The 23,375-nt window shown below is 51.6% G+C and overlaps 5 protein-coding genes across 5 annotated transcripts; 2 read left to right on the top strand and 3 right to left on the bottom strand.

Annotated features, from left to right (window-relative positions):
- Positions 1–298: 298 nt before the first annotated feature.
- Positions 299–2,758, bottom strand: STEHIDRAFT_166962 (DUF1769-domain-containing protein). The gene is made up of 4 exons (XM_007301893.1): positions 2,107–2,758; positions 1,880–1,985; positions 1,224–1,800; positions 299–1,117 (listed from the first exon to the last, which is right to left on the bottom strand). The coding sequence occupies exons 1-4, from the start codon at positions 2,327–2,329 to the stop codon at positions 758–760; spliced, it is 1,266 nt and encodes a 421-aa protein (XP_007301955.1). The 5' UTR covers positions 2,330–2,758; the 3' UTR covers positions 299–757.
- Positions 2,759–4,706: 1,948 nt separating this feature from the next.
- Positions 4,707–5,859, bottom strand: STEHIDRAFT_109319 (uncharacterized protein; the record flags this gene model as incomplete). The annotated part of the gene is made up of 4 exons (XM_007301892.1): positions 4,707–4,914; positions 5,012–5,027; positions 5,261–5,441; positions 5,518–5,859. The coding sequence occupies 4 exons, from the start codon at positions 5,857–5,859 to the stop codon at positions 4,707–4,709; spliced, it is 747 nt and encodes a 248-aa protein (XP_007301954.1).
- A 1,471-nt stretch (positions 5,860–7,330) lies between these two features.
- STEHIDRAFT_119796 (uncharacterized protein) lies at positions 7,331–8,445 on the top strand (the record flags this gene model as incomplete). The annotated part of the gene is made up of 5 exons (XM_007301891.1): positions 7,331–7,489; positions 7,559–7,720; positions 7,821–7,895; positions 7,954–8,284; positions 8,357–8,445. Coding segments are annotated over exons 2-4 (350 nt in total), but the record flags the coding sequence as incomplete, so codon positions are not given.
- A 3,133-nt stretch (positions 8,446–11,578) lies between these two features.
- Positions 11,579–12,192, top strand: STEHIDRAFT_145799 (uncharacterized protein). The gene has a single exon (XM_007301890.1). The coding sequence runs from the start codon at positions 11,819–11,821 to the stop codon at positions 12,077–12,079; it is 261 nt and encodes an 86-aa protein (XP_007301952.1). The 5' UTR covers positions 11,579–11,818; the 3' UTR covers positions 12,080–12,192.
- A 9,689-nt stretch (positions 12,193–21,881) lies between these two features.
- Positions 21,882–22,708, bottom strand: STEHIDRAFT_119793 (uncharacterized protein). Its single transcript, XM_007301889.1, has 4 exons — positions 22,648–22,708; positions 22,547–22,592; positions 22,333–22,481; positions 21,882–22,273 (listed from the first exon to the last, which is right to left on the bottom strand). The coding sequence occupies exons 1-3, from the start codon at positions 22,654–22,656 to the stop codon at positions 22,339–22,341; spliced, it is 198 nt and encodes a 65-aa protein (XP_007301951.1). The 5' UTR covers positions 22,657–22,708; the 3' UTR covers positions 21,882–22,273; positions 22,333–22,338.
- Positions 22,709–23,375: the final 667 nt, after the last annotated feature.

The raw sequence follows: 23,375 nt of genomic DNA, 5'->3' as shown, positions 1-23,375 counted from the left end.
AACGCGCTTCTTTCTTCCACCGCCTCCGACAGCTTGGCCCTGCCATCACGAACTTGGATTGGCCACAGGCCGTGTGGGCCACATTCGCTGTCGAATTTCTCCCCAACTTACTCTACGTAGAATAGAATAGATGTTTGAACGAGAGCTCGAGAGTCTTCCTCTGATTGAGGTTGCGTGCTGCTGGACCAACGATCCTCCTGTTTCTCTCCTAGTAAGTACCCGGCGCCTCCGCGCAAATCATCTAAATCAGTCGCATGGGTGTGCTCAAACACACCAAATATTGTATCACTAGTACTCTGCGTATGTATACGACGCTCTATCGTCGAACACGACTGAAACTACCAGTGCGTGTATACATGTAGTGAGTAACTACCATATCGGAATATCCTGGACCTACAAATACAGGTAAGTACGTGGCCTGGACCACAATGAAACGGGACTCCGACATGCCGACTATGGATTCGAACAATTGCAAGTCCAACAAACGAAGAATACGCGTGAAATGGTACAGTACACGTATGTGTATAACATGTGTATCGCGGACAACTGTGAGAGGATGATTGATGAGACGAGGACGGTAATACGCTATGCTATAGAAATCCGAATCGAAACCCAAGCCCGCACAGGCGAGCCAGAGGTACACATCAACAAAACGGAACATGGCGAAGAAAAGAAACAGAAGGGGTATGTATGTATGTCTGTATGTCTGTATGCTGCAGAACAACATGGATCTCGAGTCTCAAGCCTCACCACTCACTCAATCAACATCCTCATCCGCAACTCCCACACTCATCTCCTTCCCCTCGTCCACTCCTCCCCTCACAACCACCTGCCCGTTCCCATCCCCATCACCCTCCTCGTCGTCAGCCAGCTCAATCGCCACACACCAAAACACCCTTCCCCACGGGTCGTCTCCGTCATCTGCCTCATCGGCTCCACCGTCCTCAGAACCAGAACCCGAATACGCGGTGGCTCCCTTCCGCCTACAACAAACGAACCTAACCGGCTGCCCGTCCCAATAGTGCATCAGATCGAACGACACGCCCCCGGGCAGGCGTAGTGACAATGCCGGGCTGAACTGCAGGAATCCGTAGCAGAAGTCTGTCGTGATTACGTCCTGCGTTCATCCATCCACATATCAGTATTCGTATTCGTATTCGTATTCAGATTAAGAGCAGGAAGCACGCGGTGGGAAAGGGAAGGGAAGAGAAGGGAAAACACACCTCCGGCCCAAACAAAACCTCCCTCCTCCTCTCCCTCTCCCTAAAATACCCCCTTCTCTGCTCCGCGCCCTCCAGCCCCCTCAACCTCTTCTCATTCTCCTCCCTCTTCTTCGCGACCTTCCGTTCCTTCTTCTCCGCTCCTTTCTTCTCACTCGCTTTGTTGTTCGTAGTTCCACTTCCACTGAGCGAAGACAGGATGGAACCACGGCCGACAGAGGACGCAGAAGAACCAACGCTCGAAAGCGAAGAGCTGCTCCCGTTACGACCGCATCGCGGGGGATGAGGAACTTCGAGTCGGGAGTCGGGCGGCGAACCCGATATCGAACCATCTGCGGATGAGCCTGAACTCGAGGAAGAAGAAGACGACGACGAAGAGCTGAGAGCGGATGGGTTGAGTGCGAGGTGGAGTTGTGAGGTGTCGTCTTTGATTGAATGTGCAGGTGGGAAGCGAGGTGTGGAAGAAGTGGAGGAGTCGACGCGATGGTGTGCGAAGTAGGGCATGGTGGAGATGAGAGGGGAGAGAGCCCAGGGCTTTGTGGATGAGGAGAGGTCGTGGTCTAGTGTGGGGTCGACGTATCTGCGCGAACGAGGGTGAATGAATTAAAGAATGGTGAGGCTGGGGAAGTGGGAAGTAGATTGGGGAAGGGCAAACGTACTTCATGAACTTCAAAGCGGCGCCAGAACCCCATGGAAGTCTGAGAGGCCTATCGAACGTATTCCCGAACAAAATATCGTCCGCCGAATAAGTCTGCAAGAACCTGCCTACATGAACCGTGACCATAACGTCAGCTTCTTTCCCCGCCAACATTGAATATACATCCTTTGCATCCCGCACAAGCACAAAAGCCCACAAGAAACAAGAGAAAAGGCAACAAGCACTCACCCTGCACCTGAATACTCCACGTAACGCCCTTCCTCTCCTCTCTCCCAAAATACTCGCTCTCCCTCACATTTCCTTGCTCGTCCGTGAAGCCCTGTATATGCGCCACGACGTGTCCTTCGAACAGGTCTGACGAGATGGGATGTGCCGTTCCGGAGTTGACGGTGTGAGAGATGGGAACCATGGAGTCCGGGCTGGGACCGGCGAGGACGCGGAGACGGGGCATGATTTTCTGTCGGTCGTATGTGATGGTTTTTTGAGTGAACGATGGCGGGTATTGGTTAGATGTGTGATGCGTGTTGGGTATTGCAGCGGGATGATGGGTCGGTTACTCTGGCGTTTAAATTCCAAGTTCGCGTTCGGGAAGAGTTACTCGGTGGACGTCGTGAAAGAAGGACTTCGAAGAATGGAGAACCACACGACCGCCAGTCGCAGTCAGTCCTAATATATCAATCCCACTTCCAGTTCTAGCTTCAAGTCGCGAAGTGATGCGGTTTCGGGGACAACGGGCAGCCCGGCTGAGTCGTACGACGTATTATTTATACTACTTTATACGCTCGATGTGGAGAGCAGTGGCGCCAGCGCAGTCAGGAGAGGAAAAGGCGGAAGGGATATAGCTTAAGGGAGAGAGGATACCGGATAGAGGTGGAACCAGCCCACGAGCGTGGAAGTTGTGAGGATGTTTGGATGAACGAGGCGAGAGTTCAAGTGGCCGCGCTTCCTCGATTGCGATGGAGTGATTGGCCGCCACACTGCCTCTCTTTGCGTGGCGATGTGTAAGATCATTCATTCTGCGTCTTGTTCTCGCGCGTCATTGTTTTCTCGTTTGGGTGATGCTTCGATATCGACAAACTTTCTGTAAAATGTTGGCAGCCACCGCCTCCAAAATGCTACACGACATCCTGGACGACTGCCATCCCCCGGATGCTGCCACTCAGCGTGAATGTATTCGACATGGTAAAATATAATATTTTGCGGACAATGACCGTCTGAGACAACGGAAATAAAGTGTCCGTGTATATACAGATAATACTCAAGCGCCAAAGGCCAATACCGCACCATACGTACTCGGATACTAGTACTTAAATGGGACCATCGATACAAGCAAGACATAAGACCCCTAAAGAAGGATTCATGCGACCAACAATAGTGCCCTTGAATTTCTTCTCACTCGGACTTGCGGCGTGACTTCAGAGTCAGCCTCCTGTTTTCCAAACTTACCCTAGCGTCGCATGGCCGATAACATAGCCTCAGAAAAAAGACCACGCAGGAAAGCGACCGCGTACGGAGACTCAACGGCGTCCAACTCATCCGCAAGCTTCTGATTGAGTACTAGTATCTTGGGATCGGCGAGGGCGGCTTCGACGTTGAGATGATAGAGTCGATTGTCACAACCGTACAGCACGATCAGCAGTGTCCTGAGGCATGGCGGTATTTTTGGGTCTAGCGTAAACTTGAACCTACGATAGACGAGGGCTTCGGCCTAAGTTCGACGAGGAAGACGTCGACTGGCGACATACGGTATAACCAAAAGTACATGACGAGAGATAAGTATTGTGGCCTCCACATGGCCCTAGCACTATTGACTCGAGTTGGCATCATCGGCTGTACTACCACCTGGAAGATAAAGACGTTCAGGAAGTGACAAAGCGTGCCCCTACGATGATTGACAACATGTCCTAGTGGCAGAAGACGGGGAATGTCGCGTCATATCGAAGCAGATATAGATAGCACTGGAGAGCCGCGAATTTCTGCGATATCGATTGCAGATGCGTTACAAGCCGGAAAGTTATTGTTTCGAAAACAGATGTGTACCTGTATGACTCGGCGGGGTGATGGTGGAGTTTAAGTATTGGGTGTCAGGTGGGATTTGATATTGCGGACATATCCATCTCGGGCGAGTCTAATCAAATCTCAATGTGCGCCTGCTTTGGGGCGAGGTTGGCAGCTGCTTATGAGAGAACCGATCGTATTTCGCGAACGGCGCCGACATGTTCATGTCGGACTCTATCCATAAGACAAAAGCTCTCTCGCATGGCCACTTCCTTGTCATAACCAGAATCATTCCCATGATAGTGTTAGGTGAAGGGCTTCGTGACGGCGAAGACTACGTGGTAGAGTTCGCGGTGTGAAGGAACGGGGTGTCCGTACATTTGCCGTACACTGTGTCAAGCGTGTCAACTCCGCTTCAAGCTCCGACAGGTTGGTAAAAATAGTTCAGTGCCACAGTGGCGGTAGCGCAAATTCGAGCTTTAGTGAGAGCCCAAGGAAATCGTGAGGTCTTTGAGAGCACTCATGATATCAGTGACTATAATGACATACGTACGAGCTGTAGATGACGTGAGGCGATCCCTCCTAGCGTCGACTCGATGCGACATCGATATCAAGCCATGATTTCGGTTTTATCTCAAAGAAAGGCGCAAGCTGAGCCTCTTATTCATGGACTTCAGGTGGGCACTCCGAGGAGAATCACATCGACCGGGTCACACTAAATCCATATCTGCTTCGAATTCACGAGAACATGATGAGGTGCGGTCGAAGATAGGGTGTGTGTGTTTTGGGTACGAGCTCATGTAGCGGATAGAGAATGTGCATTTCCTACCTTAGTGCTGTGGGGTTTCCTCTAGAAAAGCAGGGTATGAGATAAGAGCGCTGAATTCTGACGCCACCCGGTCCCCCTGGTAAAGCAATTCCATACTGTCGAGCGGGCTCCCGCTGAGGTGCGGCCCAGAATAAGTATAGCAATGCCATTCAAGGTTGGCTGCGCGAAGATATTTTCCTTCCTCAATCCGGACATCTGACGAATATGACCTCAGATGATGGTACAATCCAGGTATCAGTGATAAGAAACACACGCCCGAACCGAGATCAGTAGTTGCCCTGCAGTTGCGGAGCTCCCTCGACACACCTTTTCAACCCTAATTCTATAAAAACATACAAGAAGTCAGGGAGGAAGGCCTTGCGTGTTCGGCGCAAAGTGTACATCTGTTCCTGGTGATCGAGCTTCGAAAGAGCTTGAGAAGCGAAAGTCGAACAAGATGCCCTGACGTAGTATGGGGTACGACAGCGTCCTCTCGCGCACAACTAGTCACTCCAGCCCGATAAAGTAATCAGTCCCAACGAAGGGTTTGTCAATAAGGAGACCAATGCGAGTGACTTGGGGTTGAAGGAATAATATTATGGGGAGGGTGTTTGGCATCCAGGTATAGATGATGTCGATAATCTAGTCCTGGAGGTGTGTGCGGGTTGTGGTTTGTCCGAGGCGCTTCATACCGATGTTCGTACATGCCCTCTACGGTGCGATGGACAGCGCGTGCGAGTCCGGGGGAGGGAATATCCTATTGATGAATTAAAAGAGAAGAGATCAGTCAGTCAGATGAAGAGCCAACAGTCATCGAGAAGAGAGAGGGGCACGCCATAAGCCATATCATTATCCTCATCATCAGCCTCTGATCCACCGTTGGCTGTTATCCACCAGTCATCATCCTCCCAGTCCTCTGAGTCCTCCCAGTTATCGGAGTCATCAGAATCAGAGCCGATGGATTCAAGGGCGGGGACTTGAAGGTCGGAGAAAGATGAGATAGAGAACGAGAATGCCGAAGATGAAGATGAAGAGCCCGAGCCACACCAGCTTGTCCTAAGGATGCTGGACCAATCAGTGACACTGCTATCGGTGGAAGACAGAGAGGAGTCGTTGGTGTCTTCAGAGTCATCGTCAGAGAGTGACGAGAGAGAGCTGGGTGGTGTCGGTCTCATGATGTCGTCGTCACTGATATGTAGGATCCAAACCAGCACGACGCAGCACTTAGCGCGCAGCAGCTGACCTTTACGATGTTGCCTATATGCTTTGGTGAGGCGGCAAGAGCAACGTTGTTGGCACCAAAAAAAGTGTTTTCCTTAGAATTTGTGGAAGGAAGGAAGGAAGGTCGATCTTCTTACAAGACACTCCAGAATCGACAGAAACAAACGATGTGAAGCGGGGTGTTCAGAGTGGCGGTCGATTCTCAGGATCATTTGAGATGTCGATGGGATCGCCCTGTCCAAATGACAAGCGTACAAACTACGCACCCTATATCTGCGCGGGAGATGTAGGAACGCCGCACTACAAGACAGACAGCGATTCATCCTTCTGTGGAGAAGACGTCGTTGGAAGCAACTGAGCCTGAAAAGCATGCAATCGATCCAGAATATTTCTCATAGAGAAGACGTTGGAATCGAGGGGTTGAGCAGAATGTTGAACCGATTGTCCTCGACATTTACAGCTCATAAGGGAAAAAGTCAAAACGAACGAAGAAAGCCAAAGTAGACCTAGGCTCGAAATGTCCTGTGCGAAAAACAGAAGATCGGCCACGCTGCCGAGGAGATCCAGCGAAAGTGTCGGGTGTCATCTTAATCTCCACCATACTACGAGCTCGTCTGCAGGCACCTTGGTGCTAGTAATTCAAGCAGTCGCGTGAAACAGCATGGAAGCTCAGCGTGATGCAAATGGCAAATGCGATTCCCAAGTTGAAGACACATATCCAGTGGAGAGGTAATCCGCATAGGCCCCGCCGAGTGAATGCAACCCAGCGCGACAGACCGTGGCCAGGCGTCGTAATGAATCCACCAGCACATCGTCCGAGCAAGCCGTCTTATATCGTACAGGTGCAAGACTCGCAGAAGCGAAGAAGACGTCGACGCCCTTGTACACCGATGGTTTGAGGGAGATAAGTCTGCTCGGCCGTTCTCGGTGTCGAGTCACAAGAGTACGGTGTATTAGTGGGTGAGTAGTGCGGTAAGGTGCCTCGCTAAGTATCCCCAACGAGGCACTGTAGTTCATGAGGGCTGTATTTTCGACGATGGAACAACGGTACGGATTCCGCATCAACTACAGAAGCTGCATCAGGCTTCAAACCTGCTAAGCGAATACGTGTGAGGTAGCATCGCTCATGTTTCAAGAGAAGAGCACGACCGGCGCCAGATCCGACTAAAGACCTTGGTTATACCATTAGAGTTTTTTGTAAGTCGCGCTACCAGTCTAGAATACGCCCACGAAGCAAAGGTTAATCCAAATGGGTGTGATCGTGGCACGAATGCGGTACGAAAGCTCGCTGGGATGGAATGTCTTGTTCCTTGTGTGTTAGTACTCGTGGTTGCACATAGCAGAGTATGCGGGCCTGGTGACCATGCGCTAACCTCTTGACTAGTTTGTGGTCGGTCCTTCACCGAGAGCGAAAGGTTAGCGTGTGTATCGCATGCGATACGGTCCGATTTAGAGCGCTGAGAGGTCGATCGTGCACGCAAGCGAGAACGATCTCACAGTACACAATTCACTATGGGAGTTGGGGACCACGAGATTGAAAAGGCAGATTAAAACTGTGAAGCACGACTGGCTGATCCCTGCCACCTAAAGGGCCCGAAAGGAGTCACGTGTTAATAGGAGGAGAGTCGGAGAAATTAAAATAGAGACACGAACGGACATATTTCCTTTAACACCGTCGTCCACGTTTGTAAGATGATCGTTCATACTGTATGCATCACGGTCAGCTGTCCAGCATAGAGAGCCAGAATGTACCAGGCGTGGGCCGAGGAAGCGCACGCGCACAGAAGCAACCTGAAGGATGGATAAAGCTACGATCTGTTACGCCGATGCAGGGGCCCGAGGCGCAATCAGCATGAGTCCTGAAAATAAAACCTTACAAGCCGCAGTAGCACAGCGTGAAAGCTGGTGTACCTACCAGTGCTACCGTTCGAAGCAGTACAACCGCGAGACACAGGCAGCACTAATGCATCCTCAGGGTTCGCGGGTAAACCTGTAGAGCAGTGAGATCCAAACGTCAGACAAGATCCGTTCAACCTCGAAGGTAATTCCTTACCTTACCTTACCTTACCGCACCTCTTCTAAGTCCTGCCGACTGCCCCCGCCATCGTCAGCAAGCCGTGCATCCGCCGGACGCCGTTCAAGCCGTCCAAGAATGAAAATGATCATGTCAAGCCGCAAATTGGTCACTGCCTCCTCGAGACGGAACTGCCGCGGTGACGACCGTAAAAAATCCGCTCCAGTGTGATGGATGCTCTCGACTCACAATCCAGAACGATTGTCTCGTCTCATTGACAAGAGGAGCTCGAGGAGAGTTACAGGGGCTGACGTTCACATGCGTGCGTGCGTGCGTGCGTGAGTATACTTGGCTAGCCTGCAAACCTAAACATGCCCGAGTCAGCGAGGTACATCATGAAGACATGAAGATATGGACGATATAGGACGAGAACACACCTCTAGTAAAATAGCTGAGCACAACTCAGTACGACTTTAATATTAATGGCCCCGCTACGGTCATATCCACGACCTCAGCCAACCGCGCGTCGTGGCCGGTCCATCCGCCGAGGGCCCCTTAATTTTGCTTCCGCCTCCCGCCACGGGCCAGTCGAGACACGGCAGGACACGCCGCATAGCTGTCAACGCTTTGCTTCCGTCCAGTTACGCCCCCATCCCTACCGATCACATCATCAAAGCAATAGAGAAAGACGGGGAGACAGAGCTCTTGTTGATCCGAGCTCGAGAGCGATATTCGGAGGGCAACCGTCGTGGTTGCGCTGAGATTTCGACATTCCAAGATTTGATATGCAAAGGTTAAATTTGTAAGAGAAAGGACTCCGTGCTCCGTGAGACCGAGAGGCGGAGAAGAAGTCGAAGACGCGGGAAGAGAGAGGACAGGGCCTTCGAATTTTGGCCGAAGGACGGAGTGCGCAGGGACGCGCGAGGGTAGGATGTACTTGGGTGAGATCTGCTTCGGAGACTAGGTAGAATGGAACTCCACAGCCTGAGGTACAAATAGACGTGCACATCGTGGCGGTAGTAGCCCGTGATATCTCCAAGCTTCCACGGGGCGTTGACGAAAGGGCTGCGCAGGTCATGCTAGTAGGTCGAGCCTACAAATTAGCATTAGCTTTAGACTCAGACATTCGGTTCGGACGCAGAGAGAAAGGCTGTGAGAGACGTGCTTACTTCGTCAGCTCGGCCGCCTGTCAGAGTCAGCTCCCTAGATCAGCCAAATCAATCCACTGCACGATATCTCGAGAACAAGAACAACGTGCCTCTCCATTCCAGAGCACCGCCAAGTCGTCCAACGAGCTCAAGCTGCGGTTCAAAAAGTAAACTATAAAGTTTTCAAACTCCTCGAGCATCGATAACATCTCCATCCTCATCTCTCCATCTCTCCATCTACCCGGTCCTATACGTTCGGCCAAACTACATATCACAACGGCCAAGTCAGACCGGACCTTCAAGGTCCTCCTCCCTACCATCAATCACAGCATCAACCAAGCAACCCCTCCATTACCTGTCCACGAAGGTCATTGACAATTGGAATTGAGAAATTTGTAGACGGACGGGCAGCAGGCTGAAGCTCTCCTATGCCACCTCGACCCCTCGCCAACTCAAATCCATAATGGGCAACACTGGCAGATCGCAGCGAGGAGTCGCGATGATCGTATATCGCATATCGCTCATCCGCAACCCTTCGCGAGCAAGAAGATAAGTATACAAATTCCAGAATGCAAAGCATCGCTCCTCATACTCGCAACCAGCCTAAGCCATATTCTCAGGCTGGCCAAGGCTCGCAGCACCTCTCCCCACACTGGCACCATGAACCATGACACGTCTCGCCCTCCATATGATATGATATATCAGATGGAAAGATTCGTGCCAGTTCTCGACCCTCAGAGCGTTCACATCGTCGACGGTCGACATACGATTCAGACAGACCGCAGGATCCTCGCTACCATACCCGTATAGAGCCCGTGACCCATCATCCTTCCTTCCTTCCTTCAACAACAACTCGAGTCTCGAGTCTCGAACTCCGATGCGAAATTCGAGAAAACGTGAAGTCAGAAGGGGCGGATCATGCATACTATGCATCATGATCGAATCGAGCCCGAGAGCACGGAGGACGTGCCAAGGATCCATCGATTGTCATGTCGTGTCGTATCGCACTCGTCATGTTCACAAAGTCAGCAAAAGATTTGCGGAGAATGTGGTTCTTGGGTCCAGACTGCCAGGCATCCATGGACCATGATCCAAGGGGCTTATCAGATATGCGGTCTGCGTATTGTGTGTATGTACTGCCCACAGAGATCAAAGTATATGTCGGTACACGAACACGAACATGAGCAGACAGACGTCGACTCGATCGTTGTCGACGCGTAGATCATCCACAATACAAATCCACCTTTACGCTTTGAAGGCCGAGGACACACCGTCTAAATGCCTAAACATGTGTCCAATGGCAACGCGACGTTCAAAGCGCAGAAACAGACATCCATGACCACGCACGTCTCGTCGGCCATAACGCGGCTCTGAAATTCTGGAGTGAAATTCGATCCCCGACGACGATCAGAAGCTGAAAGCCGATAGCGAGAGAGAGAAGACATTCAATGCGATATGTCTTCTCTTTTTTTTCTCTTGCACAGCCATAGCCATACATCCATACTAGTTTCTAGCACTCCTGATGCTTCTGGGACCTGGGGGCCGAGGTCTGGATCGAGGAGGGAGGAGGGAGCCATGCGAGTATGTACAGCTCGGCGGACCTGGTTGGTAACCCATAGAAACTCGAAGAACGAAACGACGAGTCAAACATCGAGCCTCGGCCAATGGATTTCTCGTAGATCGAAATGCTGGCCTGAGGAGGGAGAGCGTCGAGGCTCGACACAAGTGTTGCACGACGGTCCTGGTTGGAAACCGATGGAAAGTCTCAGAACGAAACAGCATCCAACGTCCAGCATCGAGCCTCGGCCGTGGAGCTTTCGTATGCATGCCCGTGTTACGTAGATCGAAATGGAGGCCTGAGGGAGGGGGATCGAGACAAGTGTTGAAGTAGAGACCTGAGTGGAAACTTTGTTACGTAGATCGAAATGCAAAATGGAGGGAGAGCCTCGAGGCAAGCCCTAGTGTTGAGCTCCCAAGTCGTCGCGTCATCGTCATCGCCAGCCGGGACCCACACAGACCACACACACTATGAGCAGGCGGGCTGATATGACTGCGACTACCCAGGACGACGTATGCACATAACATACGCCAAGGCTCATGATCATGATCAGAGCAAAACAGAGCAGAGGCACATACGCTCTAGACCCAGTCCCCTCTCAGCTCCACGAATCCGCGAGGACCAGGACCAGGTACTGGGCCTGACGCGTTGACGACTCGATTGTTGTTCATCGCCCGATCATCGTCATGATCCTGAAGTCTCTACGAGGAGGAGGTGGTGGTGGTGGTGGATCGTCGGTATACGGTGCAATGCGATCCGAGGACTAATACATAACGCATACAGACGGCAGTGGGCGCGCATACGATCAATTCCTCGATCTCGAGCAAGCAACAACAAACGCAATATCATGAGGCAAGGGGTGTAACTCGAATAACATACAGCGAGGGCAGGGAGGAGTACAGCGGTCAGGCTCGCTCAGAATAGAATAGGTGAGGTTGAAATGATAGACTTACATTGGGACTGTACGCACCCCCGTAGTCCTTGATCAGATCGCAGCAGGGAGGTCCGGTCTGGTATTGGTCTGCTCCGGCCGGTCTGGTCTGTATACACAGTATTGTCTCCGTGTCTCCGTATGTCTGTGTCGACGGGGGTGGCATGACGCTGGACGTATCTGAACCCAAACCGCTGCGTATCGAGTTCCAAGGGGAAGTAATATAGAGAATGAATGTCCAGTGGCAAGGAGCAGCGAGGAGATGGCGGCAAATAACATGAATCACGTATGTACCAGTATGTATACAGGCGCGACGCAAAGCCCGATACATGGGCTGGGAACCGCACGACGGCATTCACATCGGCGTGGATGTGTGTACGACTGTGGGCGTCAGAATGAAACAGCGCCGCGGGTTCGAGGGAGGGAAAGTAAACTTCGTACCCTCATTCGCCGCGCCTGGGTCCATCCACGACACGTATGTACCAGTACGGCCGGTGCAACAGGATCTGTGGCCATGGACTAGAGCTTAGCTCAGTGGCTTAGCGTAACCTGTAACCGCCCGGGTACCGAGAGAACCTGTGTACATACATCCAGTAATACACACCGCGGCAGGCGTCAAATTTAATGGTACGATCCAGGATCCAGACCAGACGATTTAGATCAGCAACGCAACACGAAGGAGTAAGGAGAAAAAAAAGATGGACCCATATATGTTAAGGTCCAGACATATGTGTAACATAACGAGGGGCTGGTATGCTACCACCACAGCCGAGCGTCGGAGTTCGAGGCTCGAGAGGGAGCAACGAGTCAGTGAAAGTTGATGTTGAGCCTCAGTTGCGGTGCAACATGTGTGGGTCCAGGCTCGGCGACATTAAGTAACATAAGCCGCCACGGAAAGAAAATTGATCGCATCCTAAACGCCGTAAAGAAGACGAAGACAGGAGGGACGCTGATATCGCTGGCCGGGTGTCTGGGTATGAACAAGAAGACGCAGAAGGCAGAAGATGTAGCAGTCGCGGGGACAAATACATAAGAGAGACAAAGGAAGTTAGGAGGATGAAGGGGAATTATATTGGGAGCTGATGCGGGCGCGCCTGCAGGCGTTTCCGCGAGAAGATGAAACGAGAGGGCTGTGAATGGAACAAAAGAGCGTCGCTCTGCGGCGGTGGCTCAAGGGTGCGGGACAGGTGGAACATCCATAGAGCAGCCGCGATGCATTCCGCGATACGTGAAGAACAAGAGAAAACGCCGGACCGAAATGAGCAGACGGAGGTGAGACACAAAGGAAAGAACGGAAAAAGACACGGGTGGCTCAAGAGAAGCGATGGTGCACGCAGGATCTGCAGGGACGGTGAAGAGAGCGGACGGCCGGATGAGATCGTAGGAGCATGTTCGTGTCGACGGATAGCTGCCTGATATGGGCGTATTCGAGAGAAAGTGGAAGCGGTGACGTGGTGACTGGAAGCGTTGTGGAGCGTCGAGCGAGGTCAGTGGGGATGCACGTGGAAGAGAGATAAGGATCGTTGTTGGGTAAGGAAATCGGATTCATTGTGATGGCCTGTACCGGCGGGGAAGGAGGATATGAAGGCGGTTGAAACGGGGGTGGCAGGACGTATCGCGAGGTGGCGAGCAGTGGCGGGAGGGAGCGATGGCGAAGGGAGCTGTCGAGGACAGCGCTGGATCTGGAACGCGATTGGCTGCCCGTCAGCAGTCTCCTTTGGGCCGGGAGTCTCGACGATGGGGCATCTGGGTCTGGCCCGCGATTGGTCGCAGCCGCATATGGCAGGTGAGGCCCAGATGCCGAAAATATGACAGACTGCAACTCAAGAGACTTGGCCCGGCCGTCCGGCACCGCACAAGTCTATAAATGCAAGCTCCCCACCGCGTCCGCACCACCTCTCTGCCCCTCCCCCGCACTCGCCCGTACTCTCCTCCGCGCCACTCCAATGACCACCGTCGCAGTACAAGTCCCCATTGCGGCACAGACCCTCATCTGGGATCCCTCCATCGAATACTGGCCCCTCTACGACCAGTGTGGCCGGTGGAACGTACAACTCAACAGAGTAGAAATCTATCAGTGCATCCGAGCCCGTACGTTCCCTTTTCTGCCGCTATTCTGTGGCCCAACTAATCCCCCGATTCTACAGACCGCACAACGCCTACCACTAGCGTTCGTACCACTCTCTTTTTCCTTACCCCGTCCAATTCTTCTCTTGGCTGACCTGCGCCCCTTTCCATCATGCAGCCCCCAAATCCCAACTACTGGCGATTCCTCACCTTTCGGTGAAACACGTATGCCTGTAGAGGGCAATCTCTACCGCCCTTCGTCCACCGCTGCACATGCCGTCAACACTCACACCCTCTCATCCTCGCCACGCATACTTCCCCACACAAACTACATGCAACTTCGCGAACCATGGACCTGCACTCCATATGTTCTGGCCTTCCATAGCCCATCGTCGTCATCCTTACGGCACCGTCCGGTCCGACGTCCTGGCTTCTTGATGAAGGATGAGAAGCTCGACGGGAGGTGTTGAAGGCATCAGGCCAGGTCCAACTGGGGCAATGATGCTGGGGATCAGTGCGTTCGAGGTCGTCAGGGACCTGGCGCTTTCTCTGCGGGTGGGCAGAGATGGAATGAGGGCGGAGTTGGAGGTTGTTCGTGCCCAGGTTGCGTTCTCACACTGTCATTCTTCTTGCTTTCCGTTCCTCTTGCTCTGTGTTGGTCTGCCTCATCACCCATCGCCGCTTTCCGTGTGCCATAGTTTCTCGCATACATTATTTCCTCATAGTCTATCGGTTCGGTCATAGGGTTTCATTTCGCTCTTCCGTTTCATTTTTAGGTCTGGGTTCACGTGGTATCATTATTGGGAACGCGGGCGTTTCTTCTCTTAGGCCCCGTCCTCGGTTTCTTTTTCTTCTCATCTATCTTGGGCTCCTTTCCTGCCGCACTTGTCTCGTCCTTGTATAACACCTTTGGCCTTTCTCATCTCCTCTCGTGTCGAACCATTCGCTGGTCTCTTTGTTTTTCCTACCCTACACTACAGTTACACTACAGTTACACTACAAGCTCTATACATACAATCGCTTCCTGGATCCTACGAGAGATTGCCTGATTCGCAACTTCGCACCAATCATCTCCATTCGCCGTCTTTCCACTTCATTCGCAGCGGCTCTAGGTCACTTGGACCCGGTCGTACCCACATTTATCCCCGTCGTCCATCGTCATATGCATTTCGTTCCGTCACACTTACACGCCACAGTTGCTGACTATATCCGTATCACCAACTGGCATGGTCCATCGAGCTTCGCTTCGGTGCTTCCGGTATCTCTCGTATCTATGATAATGCTGCTATGACTTGCATGAAATTTCCACACCCACATACACTGTCAGGTGTTATTTTTGTCGCTTCACCGGGCCAGACACAGTCAGAGCTGGAAGTTGCGTATGGGCCAGTACCAAAAACATTGTAAGTTACATCTCGAAACGCCGCCCGAGTGTCCACAGCGACCTAAGGCTACAGGGGCAACTTCAACATGGTACGATCGGGCCCTTGTCCATACATGAGTTTCATGTTCGTGTCATGGTCATCTTTCCCATTGTGCCGCATTTGGACGACGCACTGGCAGGGAATCCGAAGCGTACTACTACTAAGGCCCTTCGAATTCTTCTTTAATCTTACGACTCGTTCATTATTTCCTCGAGTGCTGTAAGGGCTGTAACTTTAACTCAGGTCCAGGGCGCCGCTTTGATTTCATGAAGCGAGTAAGTAGTACATAAACGAAGACAGCCTGCCGCCAGCCTGAGGTGGTGGTTCTCTCATGGTGAAGAATGACGGGATCTCTGCCCCAGTTTTCGACTCTATACAACTGTAAGTAACGCTCGAGATTCAGAGTCCTGTGATCGAGGATTTCGAATTCAGTTCATGACCATGGCAGGAATAGAATCGTGGTGGCGGGTTGGCTGGGAACGTGGAAGGATGATCATGCATCGGCTTGAAGATTTCGTGGTGTCAATGGATCTGGGCATGGATGCCATGCAAGTTGATGATTCGAGGTGCGTTCATCTCAGTTCATGTGCGACTTGTACGCATCTGCATCTCTGCATCTGCGATTCCTGCTCTGCATCTCAGCGACCCGTCCGTGTTGTATGTACGCCGTATCCAGTGGCAGCATCTCAGGCTCATCTCATCATCGCCCACACATACATACAGCTGGATTTTCCCATATTCATATCACATTGACATCGCACAGAAAATGAAGGTGGGCCCACCCTCGCTCAGCCTCACTGGCAGCGGCTACCCTATCTTTATCTCAGGTAGAGTTATATGAAGCGATACAGCTGGATCTGAGTATGAATACGGATATGGATATGGATGTGGATGCGAACTTGGATGTGGGTCCATCCCCGGATGTCGACAGCGTCTTTTCCTGGACCTACGGCGGCGTCGGTCGGTCACTGGCAGCGACTACTACACTCTTGCGCTAACTGTTCTTTTTCTCGGGATTCAGATCTCAGACCGCTTCCCTTCTCGGCGTCTTTCAGAATCTCAAAGTCGAGCCTTGCTTTTTTCTTCCCGCATCTCCTCATTCCCGTTCGATGGATGCCTGGATGGGGCATCTGACGGGCCTCGCGGGTGAGTGGTGGTGGTGGTGGTGGTGTGTTCGTATCAGGAAGGACGGATGAGAACAAAACGTTCTCGACCCTCGCCAGCCGCTGAGTACTCAGCGGCTGGAGAGTCAAAAATTGTCGCGGGTACAGGATGGCATGGCTATGAATAAGTGCTATGCTCGGAGTGTCTGCCCTGGCCAGGGCGTGCAGCGTATCCCCGACGGGTCACAGCTGATATTATTTCTCAGCGTCGCGCATGTGCACTCTGCGGGATTATCACTGCGATCCTGATGTTGAGTCTCAGTCTTAGACTAAAGAAGAGTGACCATTCAGTTGTCGCTCGAAGAGGAAGGATCGGGGAGTCGGGGCCTCTCTGATCCTGAGGCCTCTTTGTATGGAAGGGTATCTATTTTGACACTGACTGTGGTATAATGTTTGACAAACACTGTGGAGGATCTTGCCTGAGAGGCGTCTACAGTCTTCCATTACTTACGGGTGTAGTGATTCCTTTGTTGAAGTTCAGGGTAGGGTCTGTACGAGCTTTAACGACTCTGCTCCTTATTGGTCTAACTCATCCATCGTCGTAGGTTCAAATGGCTTGCAAAGTTTTGTCACGCTGATGGATGATCATGTACCATTTCACTTCTCTCGCAGCGCATCGCAGTCCAGCGCATCCGACTCTCGACTTCGAATTCAAAGATATCGACAACAAACAAACTTCGAGCAGCCGCCCCTATTGGCCAAGACCGAGAATAGCGCTCCTCTGTAATTCGTTTGGTGGATGTGGTTTCAGATGACCCAGTCGCTGCGATGGATGGGTCATGGATGGAGTCAGATAGAAGGACGAGAACTCGAAGGAGATAAAGATATGTATAGTTCTCATATCGTATCTCTGTCGCTTGCTCCACTCTGGCACCTACTTACGTGGATCATCATGATTCAGATCATTGCGCATCGCAGCTCACACAGCTCGTAGTCTGTTGGGCAGGTGCGCATGCTCGAGGCAGCTGTCAGTGAGATGCGAGATCGGGGGAAGATATCTAGGACTCAGATGTCAGCTTCCGACCGGCGGGATGTCCGTTCTTACACGTTCGAGCGTTGACAGTGGCATGCCGGTGCGTACATACATATGCACTCATAACTTAATTATTATCCCCGTTTGTTTGATCCTTCTCTGCTCGCATCCGAGTCCGAGGCGTCTTGAAAGCCGCTGGCTCTGTCTTTGACTTCAATTTTTTGTTCTCTCTTTCACCAGAACCATACATATCAATTCCCAAGACACACAGGGTTCTGCAACTTCAATTGATAACACCTACACAGCATGCTAATGAGCCTGCTCGTGTTCGTATTTGTATTCGTGTCCATCTGTGCACTGACCAAGGTTGCAAAATCTTCGCCGCAGCCTTACGCATCCCGACATCTTCAAGTCCCCAAAATCAGATCTCTGGACTTTCTCCATGTTTTTCTCCCGGCGTGCGCGTGCGGACTCTAGCTTATACGCCCCGGGCGCTTCCCAGGCGTCCAATCACTTCAGATCTTAGTGAGCACCCCTGATGTTCACTCCTGACCATTCTTCAATTTACGTGGTGTGATGGTCCGCCCCATACTAGTAATGGTCGAGGAGCCTCGCGATTGGGCGCCGTATGGACGAGACCCACAGCCCTCCCTCTGCTAAATCTCATACACACAAGAAGAAGCCTGGCAGAGAAGAGAAGAGTGCACGGTAAGCACGGCCCAAATTTCAGCATGTGAAACTCTATCAGGTGTGTCCTGCTATAATATGGTCAGAGATGTGGGCGAGCGTCTGTCTCCGAATTTGTAATGTCCGTTGTCCAATGGCGTTGGGAGTACGAGGAGCGCGGGAGGCCAATTTTTTCTCCCGGTGATGCCTTCTTACTTCCAAGCAACAATTATATTTGCAGTGAGTACAGGCGAGTGGACGATAGTCGCGAAAGCGCTAGAGAAGAAAATTCAGACCATTAGGGGCTCGACGACCAGCGAGGATGGTGCGATGCATACGCGTATACGAGCGAGATGCACTCGCGCAGCCGTCAGATACCCGCTATGGAGTGTTGTGCCCGGTCTGCCAGAACAAGACGCACAGTGCGATACCGCCGGTATATGCTGCGTCCGGAGGGAGAGGAAGCCAAGACCCAAGCTGCTAGCACTGTTCTTGTCGTTCAGTCAGCGTGGCCGAGAGCTTCGCTCTGCTGTACGATCTAGATCCTCATCGGCGTTTCTCTTTGGACTAAAACGTCGAGGTTGGACATAGGAGAGAGGTAGCGAAACCGTCCCCTAAAGCCACACCCATACATCGCATTGCTGCGCACTCGAGCGAAAACAGTAAGGTATGAATACTGCCATGTTCTCGGGGAGCTCTCGACGGGATCCAGAGGGCAGACAGCTACCACACCTTTTCTTTAACGGTGAACATGCGCTTTGGGACGATCTCGTCCCCTCTGGACACAACACTGTGCACCGGACTGGTCCTTCGATCCTTCATAGACAGAATCATGCGAGCATGACGAGAGTCTGTGGAGCTTAGATACATACTGCGACAATGCGACGATCCGAACAGAAGACAACACGGATGGCCTCAATTCGGATGGTACTGCTATGTATCCGGCGGTGGAACCTGATATGCGGTCAATGTGAGGCAACGTTCTCGCTCCAGACAGAATCCAGGCTCATCATAGACGATACATGTGCACACACATGTACAGTTGTGCGTGATATGGCCCCATCCCGATGACGAGCCTCCAACCAGATGACGACCGCTCTCGGTGATGCAAGGAGAAGAGGAAGCAAAGACGCACATAACTGATAGGTTGGATGGTTCTCACGCAGGATTCAAAGCTCTGCACGTAACCCTGCGCCACCAGATCGCGCAGTTCTCGGAGCAGACCCTGGCGATACCTGCCGGATATGTCTGGAGCCCTGACATACTATAGCTAGCGCGGCGCACTAGGCGTTTCTTTCCCGATTGTGGATGAATTGCTGTGAAGAACATCAGAGAGCGTCGCAACTGGAATGGTGCAGATGACAGAACAGGCTCACTAGTCACATCTCCGTATGTCAAGACCCTCCCACATCCGAGAATCAACCCTGAGTAAACTGCGAGATCTTGAGCGAGTATTTCCCAGGAACTTCATGCTCACTCGAGCTAACAAGAGAGCGGTGTTTCTCAGAGCGTTGTGAGTGATAGCTTCAGCAGCCCGTATTGGAGCCCCTGGTTGCCATTGCATCACCATCTTCAGCCTTCGATGAAAAGGGAAGAAGGCCTAAAGTTCAAAGAACCTCGACTGCGTGGCCAGAGAAACATGAACATTGCTATATCAAGCATAATTACCTTCCCGGATATACCACGGAATTTCACAAGCTACTGAGGGTCCAAGATCGGGTTAGAGACCGTGTGTGTGCCTTCCCAACCGACGATTGTGCGTGTTCGAAAGGACCTGAAAGGACTCGGTTTCCTCGAGGACGTCGACATACGTCAGCGACTTCTCTCCGAGGTTTGTCAACGGTCGATACATGCGCTATGTCCGAATGCGGGGTGAGACTGAGGAAGTGGCTGGAATGTCTGATGTCCCCGCGCTTGAGTCGATAGAAGGACTTCTCCCATGCAGCCGCGAAGTAGTTCGATGGAATGGTGAATTCGAAGGGATCGCAGGGACAGACTGTATGTGAACGAATTTGGGCGCTTGGGCCTTCAATTGTCCAGGCCTATCGTTCCAAGATCCGAGAGTCCCAATGAGTACTCCCTATTCACTGGCAGCCGATGTGGTCGAATGCCTGCCTATGCTCGGAGAGATTCACGGTCGTAACCGGCCCCGTCAATAAAACTCTGTTTGTGAGACAGAGACAACATCCACGAGGGACATACAGACTGATGGTTGAATGTAGGACTAACTGTAAGTTACACTGAAATGTCATTATTTTAATCATCGGTCACTGCGAGGGACCGATCTAGTACACAGACTTGCCGGTGGAGCCCCTTGGCGAAGACTGGTACCTATAAATTCAAATATTGAGCGAACTATCCAGAACGTGACATCAGAACGCACCCAGACACATTAACATCGAGATTTCCACAAATGACTGAAGAGCAATTATCAATTGAAAGGAACCACGAGAGCGAACGTATCGGGCTCGGAGTAGCGCCATCCAACCTAAATTTTAAAGCCCGATGTAAGCAGAGCGAACAAAGGGAATCCTACACTCTCACTGCAGCACCTCGGCGAAGATGAGTAAAGAGGGTAATGCATCGCGATCGGGTGATTCAGCTCGGTCACCGGAAGGCGTTCGTGGGGATAGGTATTCCTTCTAATCGGAAGCAAAACCACAAGAATAAATTGAAGTCCGCATTGAACGGCTATGCCACATTCAGCTAGTTCCTGCGAGAGGGACGGAAGCAAACAACCGTAGAAGCAACGTGCTTGGCAGGTAAAATTGCCTGAATGATGACGGGGAAAGATCTGGTCCTCTTATTCCACACAGTCGCCGACTTCGTGGCGGCACTCTTCCTGCAGCGCCAAGTTGCGCTCTGTCTGTACCTGTACCGATGAACATAAAAATATTGGGAGAGCTAATTAAACCTACTTCTGATTGTATACTAGTCTCTGACTTGTAACAACTTTGCAGAGGGGGCTAGAATGAGTCGGACACATTCCCAGACAGCCTACAGTCACCCATCGTACTGGAAGCATTGCTGTGGACAGACGCACTCTTCTGCGATCAATCAAGGAGAAATCTCCGGAAGAAAATGATGATGATCGTGTCAACCTGGAGCTAGATTATTCCAAAGGTCAGACATTTCACCTTACGCATTCCATCACGCTCCGTTGAATGATGACACGACTTCTCTGCGGCGAAAGATAAATGGTATAGATAGATATCAGCGAGCTTCCGGAGAGGATCTCAAGACAGAGATAGAGTATTAACATTTACCTGCGTATTCTTATTCCGTCTGTGCCAACTATGGGCAGTCAGGCGTTCAGGGTCCATTCAGCTCGACCTTCCTCCCCGATCTGACATTATCGAATTCTGGACGCTCGTGAAGACAGAACTAAGCATTAGAGCCAGCTCGATAGATTGCCGTGCGTGTGAGCCATACAGAGCCAGAACCCCTACTGTGGCTTGGTTTTCGGCGGCCCGGGTTGGAGTCACCTTCCAAATTGACCTTGACAGTTAAACTCAGCTGAATCGAAGGACTATCGACTAAGATTGTCTTCCGACCACAAGAACCAATCCGGATCCTGAAGCGACGGTCCCGTGCATGTCTCCAATATCGCGCTATATCCGACGCAGGGTGTCAGGACACGAATGTGGTCCAGTTCTTAGATCGGTTCTCTGAATGGATTGTGACACTCACGAGGCGCAGCACAGAATCTGATCATGACACGCTGTCCGACAAGGTTAGATTCTTCAAGATGGAAACCTGCCTGCAGTCGTGGCGTCAAGATTGAAAGGATCGCCGTACCAAAAAGCTCCACAAACACGAATTGGGCCCAGTCGAGAGCACGAACACGGGAAGACCCGACGCCTGCTTGTTCTTCAGAGTAATTCGACTGAAAAGAATGTTCCGGGAACGCCTTTCGGAGAAACGTGGACTCCGAGTGGAACGCTTGGTGGAACTAGTTAGGCTTCTCGAATCAGTTCCAGTCAAAGCGCGGTAGGCACTCGCCAGAATACGTACAAAAATTATTTGAAAGCGGTTTGAAGAAGATACGAGTCTTTGGTTTACAGGCATAAGCACATGAAAGCCACGAATACCAGCCAGAAAACTTGGCTCACGTCCTCGTCGTTGAAAAGACGAATGTGCCGCCACGACAGGAGATACCCGGTGACGCTAGTCTGCCTCTAAGCACCTCACATGTTCCTCGCAACGCCACTGTCAAAGAAGTGCCACTGTGACGACCTCAGAAAGATAGGGCTGGAGCACACGTACCACGGCCAAACGACACGCCTGAATTCTTGTGGAGTGAGAGCCTCGGCTGTGGAGGTGCGTGATATTGCGTGGGTCGTTTCGTCACCCATCAAGTGCTCGACAGCGTACAAGGTTTGATGATTAGAGACAGACCGTTCCGGTCGCCGAATGGAGAGAAACTGCGACTGAGGATGAGCTCTTGCAATGACGACGGTGGCCAAGAGCTGAAGGGACATACGACGCTTCACAGGCTTAATGAGCACCCGAGAGTTTCTCCACAAACACCACCGGAAAGACGGTCGTAGTGGGGTGTGGCACGAAGCCATTGGAGGTTTCGGAAGTGCGGAGCCTTAGGCCTCAAGATCCGAGATGAGCACAATTGCATGCCTAGATGAAGACGGCGAATAAGTAGGCGATGACACGAAGAGCAGTTTTTACTGGGTTTTACGAACAAACGTTGGTTCCGTCCGGCGGATCAGTGGAAAATACTGGAGATAACTTTGAGAGGCATGAATCAGATACACGAGTTAGAGAATTGTGGAGAAAGACTTGCAGCAAGCATTTCCTTGGGTTGACATCCGCTATTCTTGCTCGATGACCCGTGTCCAAGGAACGAGGAGGTACAGTTTGGCAGCGTGTTCACAGGACCGACGGAAAGGGCGTCATGGGAGAGTTTCTGCCATTTAATTTTATTATTAGAAGGATAATGAACCCGATAAGAAGAGAAGATATTCATGGTGTGAGTGGTGTTTACTTTGTGAACAGAATGCAGGAAATAACTTACTGTCACGGCATTGGAATGTGTCCCGGGATATCGTCGGTCATGTTGCAGGAGGGGGCATCCCGGCTTCGTTTATGACGAGATGTGAAAGACCACGGTGCGCAGAAACCAGGGTCAAGCTTTGGCAAATGGGTGGCGACGCAGGCACATGAGAACAAAGAAGACAACCTCGAAGACACGGGAGTAGACACGCATGACGATCAGTCGATAGCTGGGATGACAAACACATGTCTCTCCTCGTAGAAGCTCTGTTCTTCCTCGATATCCCGGTAGCACGAGCTTCAAGAACAGATCAACCAAGCTCTGGATTTCATGACTTTGAGAAGATAACTACACCACGAGAAACTTGAGTGCTTCGACCCTCGGGAATGACAGCTATACCAGTGCATGCACGGGCATCGGTACCAATTGACAGGTGAACCTCTTCTCAATAACCTGAGTACACTGTGATACTCGGGCATAGACATGGCATCGGTGGGCCTCGATGGTGATAATAATAG

This window comes from Stereum hirsutum (genome assembly GCF_000264905.1).
Source record: "Stereum hirsutum FP-91666 SS1 unplaced genomic scaffold STEHIscaffold_4, whole genome shotgun sequence".
NCBI classification, from domain to species: Eukaryota; Fungi; Basidiomycota; class Agaricomycetes; order Russulales; family Stereaceae; genus Stereum; species Stereum hirsutum.
Note: the sequence above shows the minus strand (reverse complement) of the source record. Positions and strands in the feature narration are given on the sequence as shown.